This window comes from Adiantum capillus-veneris, chromosome 14, assembly GCF_014529385.1.
Source record: "Adiantum capillus-veneris isolate H3 chromosome 14, ASM1452938v2, whole genome shotgun sequence".
Lineage (NCBI taxonomy): Eukaryota > Viridiplantae > Streptophyta > Polypodiopsida > Polypodiales > Pteridaceae > Adiantum > Adiantum capillus-veneris.
This window is the reverse complement of record NC_140944.1, coordinates 134,720,499-134,729,991: the sequence shown is the minus strand read 5'-3', so window position 1 is coordinate 134,729,991 and position 9,493 is coordinate 134,720,499. Positions and strand designations below refer to the sequence as shown.

The following is a 9,493-nucleotide window of genomic DNA, read 5'->3' as shown; positions in this document are numbered from 1 at the left end:
GTTGCAAGTACAAGTGCTCTCTCTCTCTCTATTGTGTACATGATGGAAGTGTGTGTGCTGATTGTTAAAAGCACAAAGATCACTCGGCAATAATGGTGAGTGCTTTGGTGATTTATAAAATGCATGTTCACAAGTACTTATTTCTTCCCTAACTTTAGTAACCACTTACCTATTTCTTGGTGCATATGTATAGGGTAAAAGGGCCAATTAAATACCGGGTCCTTGCAATGGGACCCATGGCCCCCCAAGTTTAAAACGGAGTTGAACCATTATTGGGACAACAAGAGCCCGGTGATGGAGTGGATAGCTCATGTAACGATTAGATCTCAACCGTTAGATCTTGGCTCAAACCTTGTTGACGACAATGGCTCTCTTTTCACCCAAGGGTGGCTCCCTTCATATGGCAATTTTTGTTACCCAAAAATTTTCAACTGCTCTGGTGCGTTTTGTGCACATCTCGGATTGAAGCGTCGCTTACTCTGTGCATGCCTTGCAACACTTTTTCGATTGAGCTTCTCAGATTGAAAATCTATGAAGCACGCACTTCAGAATTTATCCTTCTTCTTAGGCGGCCTTAACTTGACCCCTTTACCCTATATACCTCTCTGAGAGGAGGATGGGTCACACACTTCTTAGGCTCTAAATACACACTTCTTAGGCTCTAAATACACACCCCTCAAGCCCCTACCCATCCCCTACTAGGATGGGTGGGTATGCGTTACAGACATCTTTGCCCAATCTTACTGTGATTATTAAAAATTGCACATCCTTCACAAAAAGTTGCTCTAAGCTCAATCTTATTGGTCATGATACTTGTTTTAGGAGGTAGCGCTTTAGGCTGAGGCCCCTGTCACACTGGGCCGCATGCCCTTCCTGAGTTGGACCTCCATGACTAACCTGCTCGTGCGTGAAAGCATGTACGATTACAGTGGCTGATGCAAATGGCGTCACGTTGGAGCATGCGGGGGGAAGTGAAAAAGGTGTTGGTCGTGCAATCAAACTTCATGTTTGTCGCTTGGGCTTGGGCATGCGAGGCCGGTACACTTTTGGGAAAAGGTGGCCGTTGAGGTGGAGAGCCAGCTTGGCTTTGGAAACATGGCCAACGACCTAGTGTGACAGGGAGTTCCGAGATTGCAAGAAAAAGCGCATTTGCCTGCCCCAATGTGACACCAACCTAAATCCCTGCTTGTGCATAGGCAAGAGACTCTTGCCTGTCCGAGACATGCACGAGACTCTTGTGTACTGGCAAGAGTCTCTTGCTTGTACATAGAGCCAAGTGGCCACAACAACCCGCGTACCTGATGCCCAAGTATGGGCAGCCGGTGTGTAAGCAGTCTTAACGTAAAAAGTTGACCTAAAATCACACCTCTCTCTCTCTCTCTCTCTCTCTCTCTCTCTTTTGTTTTGTTTTCGGAGTCGGGCGGGGCAAGCTCGGCCGCTCCCCTTATCCACCATAAAAGTGGACAAGAAGAACGACCAGAACTATGCCCCGAGAAACCGAAGGCAGACGCTTTTGTCACTAGTTTCCTCTGGACTCTAGTTTCCTCTGGACTCGGGAGGCCACACACACACACACCACACACAGGGACACCACGGCGGTTAAAAAGTTATCCTCCCTCTCTCTCTCTCTCTCTCTCTCACACACACACACGCACTCTGTCGGTGAAAAATGGGGCAGCTGCTTCAACCAGGGCCAGCACGTGGTTCTGTTCACCCATAATGAGCAAATTCATATCAGTCCCATGTTCTCTCTAGCTCGGCTTAGCAAGCAGGGAGCTGCAAGTCACCTGCGCTCTTCCGGCTACAGCCTATGCATCCTACGTTTCCAAAAACCCGCCAGTCTCAGCTCCTGCAGATGCAAACTTTCAGGTGGAGCCCGTCGAGGAGTCCCCTCACCTTTCCAGCGACGATCTCCTGCTGCTACACAAGAAGCTAGAAGAAGGCCTCCTGCGCCTCCTGCACCCGTCACCGTCGTTCCTTATCGCCGACCTTGTCTACTTCACCTGGTCGCAGCAGGTCGCGAATCGTCTTGGTCTTACATGGTTTGTGTTCTGCCCCTTTTTAGCGACCGTCCTGCTTGTTACCTGCCAATTGCCGCAGCTTCTGCAAAAGGGCCTTTTGCCCTTCCAACCAGGTAAGAATTAATGCGTGCGATTCTGTTGAATCTTTCACATCTGCTGAATATTTCCCTGAACAATTCCTGCAGGTATGCAAGACGAGGTCATTGATTTTATCCCAGGTTTGATGAAGGGTTTTCGCGTTGCGGATATCCCCGTCGACTTCCTTGGACGCGATTCTTCAGAGTTGGAGGCATTCAATTTCCTTGAGCACACCAAAGCCTGCGCTGGTTTGGTGATGTGCAATACCTTGTATAGACTCGAGGTGGAAATGGAGGCTATGGATGAGCTCGTGGCGCTGGGGCTACGCATTTATCCAATCTTCCCCATGTTGCACATGGATTGGTGCAACAACAGAAGTTTACTTTATCGCGAAGATGACAGGTGCTTGAGCTGGCTGGACAGGCAGTGCCCGGGCTCTGTTGTGTATGCATCTTTTGGGAGTATCATTCCTCTAACAAGGGAGGAAACCCAAGAATTGGCATTGGGCTTGGAGGCATGTGGGCAGCCATTCTTGTGGGTCATCCGACGCATAGAAGGTGTCTCCGATGTTATGTGGGCGCTGCCGCCAGGCTTCCTACAACGTCAACAACAAGGGCCTCATTGTGGCATGGGCGCCACAGATGGCTGTACTCTCACATCCATCTGTTGGCTGTTTCCTCTTTCATTGTGGCCTTGCCTCCTTGAAGAGGCGATTTGGGCAGGGGTACCCATGATAGGGGGGTTTTACAAGATGTCTGACCAGAATACGGTGTTCCAGTGATGACAGAGGGGTGGAGGGTGGCATTGCCTTTAATTGATAAGTCACAACCACTGTCATCCCTAAGAAATTGCATTGAAACAGCAATCAAAGAGGTGCTGCATGGGGAGCAGGATGGCAGTACTGTGCTAGCGGCCATTAGACAACGAATTGCACGAGTCAGCGCTTCCATGAGGGAAGCAGTAGGATCCACGGGCATCTCCCAGCGCTACCTTGACCAGTTTCTGGATGCCCTACTGTCTCCAGAGAAGAAGGCAATCTTTTCATCATGATGTACAAGGTATAGTTGTCATGCTTTGGACAAGGAAACATGCTGCAGAACTCTCTCTCTCTCTCTCTCTCTCTCTCTCTCTCTCTCTCTCTCTCTCTCTCACACACACACACACACACACAATTGTAGCCTTACAGCCCCTTAAGAGACGATATAGACCGAGGGATAGACAATTTGGACAGCCATCGGTGATTTAATCATATGTACAATGGAGCTGGCACTCAGAATCCATTAGACATCTCATTTATCTCATTTTGTTGAACCATGTCTCACTAACCAAGTTTCATTGTAGTTGGAAATAAAGGAATTAATATAAATTTCTAATAGGGAAAATTACACAAATACCCCTCTATTTCGTGGAAATTCCCAATTTGGCCCTCAAATTTCAAATTTTTCCAAAGTGCCCTTGATCTATTGTGGTTGGATTGTTCAAGATTTTCTAATCTTTATTCCTTTTCGGCAATTGAGATCCGTTTTTTGGTGCTTAGCATGTAATTTGTCACAAATTACTCGCAAAAAATGCAGTCATGTCTTAAATTAATGAAGCAATTCATCTCCAAAGCCTACATAACCAACTCAAATTCTAGTTTTAGCATCTTGTATTGATAGACAATCAATACTCTTATACAAAGCTACAAATTATGTTTTTATCTTTGAAGAAATTTAATTTCACAACTAGGGGTATTTTGGGAATTTTTGAAAATTTGAAGAGCATTTTGGAATTTATGATGAGATATTCATGGTATTTTGAGTATTTTCAAAATTTGAGGGGTCTTTTGGGAATTTCCACAAATTAGAGGAGTATTTTGGTAAATTTTTCTTTCTAATATCATTGCATTAAATTTGATTCCCATAATCAATAATGGAACCATGTCTTCCTATGACTGTGCTTAGCTTCCATAATTATGATTAAGTTCTAAACAGACACTCTCACCTTCCTCCTAATAACTACAAAAGAGAAGAAAGGTGGAAGCATTCAATTGTATAGGTTGAAATCCCATTATTAGCACAAAATGCTTCAGGTAATGTCCCTTTCTCTATTCTCTCTATTGTTTGTTTTTTAAAACATATATGATTTATATGTACGACTTTCTTTCACTTTCCCTTCCTCTAATTTACATTGTAGTTCATTCTGCCGGTGAGTATGTATATATGTCAGGACAAGAAAGTCAATGATACTATTTTTAAACTTAGAGAGCTAGTAAGGTACACCACAAGACTCTACTCAACTATACTTTTTTATGTATACAATAACCTCAACTAGCACTTAATATATTCTTGTGTATCTTTTTACAGATTTGTGAGCTCCAAAGAAATTGAAACAGATGTTATCCTTGCTGCTCAAACACTTGTAGTAGAAACTGTGTGTGCCATTGAGGATGCATTTCCTCGATCGGTCCTTCTTAGTCAAATCCACCTCTTGGTTCACGTGGTGGAGACTGCAGGGATTTAATATTCACGTGATCATGTGAAATTTCTTGTGATCACAATGTTTATTATCACATTCACATAATCACAATTAACGCGATCACAAAAAGACGATAAGTTGTCATGCAACCTACCAAAACCCCACAAGAGTATGTGTTTTTTTCTGATGGGCTTATTAGGAAACTATGTGAATCCTAAACTGAGCCTGCGAGGGAATGAACCAATCTGAGTAGACCTCCCAAATAATTTCTATAGGTTGAGGAAAAGTCACGTGAATATTTAACTGATCACGCATTTTGAAATATGATCACTCAACGTTATTAACATGTTTATGTATTTGTAATCACGTTAATGAAATCCCTGGGTGGAGGAGATCGCTATATGTAGAGTAGTGCACGTACGATGGATGTTCTTTTTAAAGAGATTTTTAAAGACTTTCAAAGATTTTATGCGGCTACGGTCTCAACCAGAGGCATGTATGGCCGAACGGTGGATGGTGCAAGAGGCATTTGTTTACATCTCATAGTATTTGGCACAAGTTGATCCTTCAATGCCTCACATGTGGTCAGACGAGGAGGATGAAAGGATGACTTCACACTTACCAAGTGAAAAGGAAAATTATTTTACATAGATATGAATCTATCATAAGTGGTCAATAACTTTTTTATTCTCAATGCAAAGGTTATGACCAATTGGATGGACTTGTGGACAATGGCAAAGGCAAGGAGTTTGCAAGAGAGAGAAGCATGGAAACAAGTACATGGAGGGAGGAGGGCACCCCCAGTGCTTAGACACCTTGCATGTTTCCCAGATCTCATTAGTGTGGAGTGGATTCATGAGAGAATGACCGAAGTAAAAGCGCACGGAGAAGACATCACCAACAAAGGATGGGAGTATGGACGAGGCTACGTACCAAAGGTAGAGTACTCATACACCTAAACCATATTGTTTAGTTTTCTCTTGATTTTATCTTTGATATAATATATTTTCCTATTTTGTAGTGCCTTTCCTTTAACTCTATGTGGTCAAAGGGTCGTCACTTTCGTACACGCCACATTGACGAGCGTAGAACCACCATGGACCGTGGCATCATAGGCAACTTTGACACAGATGGTGATGAAGCCAGGTAGTGTGGAACTATTGAAAGGATACTAAAAGTTAATTTTAGAACCTTTTATACCTTCATCTTCAAGTGCAAGTGGTTTGGAAATGTGTCTAGACGACATGAGAATGGCCTCTACATGGTGGAATCTCGGGGGGTTCACTATGTGTGAAACTACCATATCACGGCATTCAAAACATGTTTGTAAAACCGCTTATCTGTGAATTTTGTTAAGAATATAATGTATCCTTTTCTTTTAAAATCTGTAAATTTTGTTCAAATTTGAAAAAATAATATCCTTCTCTATATATATTTCTGTAAGTTTCAAGAACTTTAAATACCTTTCTGTTGAACTCACATGATAGGTTACATTTTTATCAGGTGACCTCCCCGGGGGTGGAATCTAGTGTGCATCACACATGGAGGGGTGACAATTTAGTTTTTTGCACAATTGTGAGCAGGTGAGTGACTACCTTTTTATTCTTATTTGCTTGTAATATTAATTATACCAATGTTACTCACTTTGAACTTCTCTTCTATAGGTCATCTATATCTCAACAGTTCTCCCACCAAAACTTTGGTTCGTAATTCTGTAATACCTCGAGGGAGAACCATTTTTGGCACTAATGAACTGGATACCATCTTCAACCCTCTTCCACCTCCTACTTTGGATGAGGGGGAGACAAAGGAGAGGGAGATTGATGATTCAAGTCTGGCGGTCGTAAGTCTTAGCGAGGATGATTTTCATGATGATGAAAATGATGAGATGGAGGATGATGAATTCAAAGATGATAAAGCAAACGCATCCACAAACGACAATTCTATTTCTTTCACCATGGACTTAGAATTAGATGATGCTTCTTGTAGGTATCTTTTGGCAGATGATTCATAAAAAATTGTTATACTTTAATTTATGAAATTTTTTGGTTGTGTCATCCATTCATCTCTCTCTCCCCCCTCTTCCTCTCTCTAATTTTGTGAAGCATGCTAAATTATGTTAATCAACTGATAGTGATTAGTTTAATTGTAACCAAGTGTAATCCCACATAGCTAACTATTGTTCCATGTTTCATATCTTTTTTTTTTTTAATTCAAAAATTTCATATAAAGTTCTTTAATTTTTATTAAGGGGAGGGAAACACCAAAATTTGAGGGGAAGGGAATGTTTAAGCCAAAATTTGAATGTTTAAGCGCTAAATTGCGCTTCGAGAAAAAACACGATAATACTCGCGGCAATAGCAGAGGTAACTATCGCGATAATAATCGTGAAAATAAACGTAGTAATATTTGAAATGAACCCCCACCCTCCACTGTCCTCTCTCTTCCCTCTCCAAGTGATTTTGGACCTTCTCTCTACAAAATGCAGTAAAAGATCGCGGTAAACAATTAGATTTTTCATAGACATTAAATTTCTTAAATGTATGTCAGGTAAAGATCTACATAAAGTTTGGACTGAGTTCATAGTTAAATGGTGAAAGTGCGCGGATGCATTCCCATGTGTGGCATGTGCACCATCATAATTGATGTTATGAACCTAACTTTGTGGATTCAGATGCATGGAAAAAAAATTCTTAATGTAATTAAGTGTGTGTTAATTACGAGGTTAAGTTATCTACCTCAACTATACACTCATTTAAAGGTGAGTTTTTGAAATTTACCACTCAAAAGTACCATGGAAGAAAATACTCAACCGTTGTGCCTCTTCAATGTAAGAAAAAAAAGTGTTGAGGCTTTTATTTTTACTTGTCCAATATCATTTCATGTCTATAGCTTATAGCTAGTGTGATTTTATTGTATTTTTCTTATTTTCTCTATTACATCATCATGGTTTATTTTCATGTATATCTACTATGAGCTCTTCAAATCCTAGTCACACACTAGCCTTTATTTTATAGCATTTCTAAAATATTTTTGATCTTTTTGGGATGGTTACAAAACCTCGTCAACGATCAATGTTATGTTTTTATGCACCATCATGTGTGTATTCTTGAAAAATGCGTTGAGGTTTTTATTTTTACTTTTCCAATATCATCTCATGTCCATAGCTTAAAGCTAGTGCGATTTTACTATATTTTTCTTATTTTCTCTATTGCATCATCATGTTTTATTTTCATGTATATCTACTATGAGCTCCTCAAATCCTAATCAAACACTAGCCTTTATTTTATAACATTTCTAACTTATTATTGATCTTTTTGGGATGGTTACAAAACCTCGTCAAGGGTCAATGTTATGTTTTTATGCACCATGATGTGTGTATTCTTGAAAACAGATGGAAATCTAACCAAAGGGGTCTGCAATGTGACTTTTTGCTCCATGAAAGAGAGCCTTTCTTGGAAATTTTTTCTCATGGTGAGCCTTTTTTATTTGAAAAAAGTCATCAATATACATAGGTTACAAGTTGAGCTTTTTTCACTTTTTTTTTGGAGCTATGGATGAGGAGATACGATCAAAATAGTGGACCTCAACCTGCCCACACCTGCAAGAACAAGTCATTTTTGAGCTCTATTAATCTATGAAGGTTCCCTCCACCTCTATTAAGGACCCTATTCTAGTTATATTTAACATTCACGTGCTACGATCTACATATAAGTAAGCTGTAAGCATCCACATGTACATGTCTATCTCTTATAAAAAAAGCTCATGGTTGGTGCAAGAAAGGTGTTGAAGGCCATCAATCGCTTGCTTCTTCAATCAAGTCACCAACAAACTTGTGAATGTCTGATTGTATAAGATGTATTATTTCATATTTATTCTCTCTCTCTCTCTCTCTCTCTCTCTCTATATATATATATATATATATATATATATATATACATATATATATCTTTCTTTGTTTGTTTGCATCTTAGCTACCATCCGTAACTAGGTTGTTTTCTACACATTAGATTTGGCTTACACTCTTCAATCATCTTAGATGAGTAACCCAGATACTATGAACTTTTATTCCTTCTACTCTATGTAATGTCTTAGAATTAATGTCTATATTAAGTACAAAATTCAATTCCAATAAAAATTATATTAAAACTTATTTCTCTCTGGTCGATTCTCTCTGGTCGAAGACAACTGCAAGATAGTTTTCTTTCAGCACATCCCATTATTCTACCACAATTAGAATACATTATCTCTTTTGACGTGCATATATTTATTGTGTGTTAGAGATTGATTTTATGATTAATTTTGTTATGAACTAGAAAGACTTATAGACGCAACTCATTTCAATTACTAGGCATAATTTATACATCTTTGTGAGCACAAAGTTAGAGTTTCAAAGAACAATTTGTAGTTTGTATGAATGCCAAAAGGTAGCCACTATCAACACATCAGTAAATCCTTTTATCTTACCCATGATTATATATGATCAAAGCCTTGATAATTTTTATCGTTATGTCACTTTGAGTGTTTTGTGTATATGTATGAGTGTGAGAATGCAACTTCCATGGCTACACTTGAAGTGTCCATCATCAATTACTAAGCTTCATCAAGTCAAAGTTCCTTGTAATTTTCTTGCAAACTTTCAAAACTAGAGATTGGATGGACAAGAACATCATTTGATGGATATATTCTTGGTGAACCCGATGCGAAAGCAAGCTAGGGTAAGAGTCTAGGGGTAGTCATGGGTGATCAAGCAAGGAAACATGACATGCAATTTGATCCTGCTACAATTCAAATGTTTCAAAAATTTTCTTCATTTACACAACACCAATATGCTACAGAAAGATGAGAGGTTTCAACACCAAAGATATTCATGTAGTTGTGAACAAAAAGGATGAGTGTGACGGGAAAGATGTGACAATGTACCTTCATGTATATGT

General features: G+C 39.8%; 1 protein-coding gene and 1 pseudogene across 2 annotated transcripts; both read left to right on the top strand.

Moving 5' to 3' along the window:
* Positions 1-1,669: 1,669 nt before the first annotated feature.
* LOC147443182 (UDP-glycosyltransferase 76C4-like) lies at positions 1,670-3,278 on the top strand (annotated as a pseudogene). The gene is made up of 3 exons (XR_015190270.1): positions 1,670-1,708; positions 1,756-2,134; positions 2,207-3,278. The product of XR_015190270.1 is annotated as a UDP-glycosyltransferase 76C4-like (transcript).
* A 360-nt stretch (positions 3,279-3,638) lies between these two features.
* LOC147443181 (uncharacterized) lies at positions 3,639-6,533 on the top strand. The gene is made up of 4 exons (XM_086529090.1): positions 3,639-5,494; positions 5,578-5,702; positions 6,060-6,139; positions 6,221-6,533. The coding sequence occupies exons 1-3, from the start codon at positions 5,261-5,263 to the stop codon at positions 6,061-6,063; spliced, it is 363 nt and encodes a 120-aa protein (XP_086385216.1). The 5' UTR covers positions 3,639-5,260; the 3' UTR covers positions 6,064-6,139; positions 6,221-6,533.
* Positions 6,534-9,493: the final 2,960 nt, after the last annotated feature.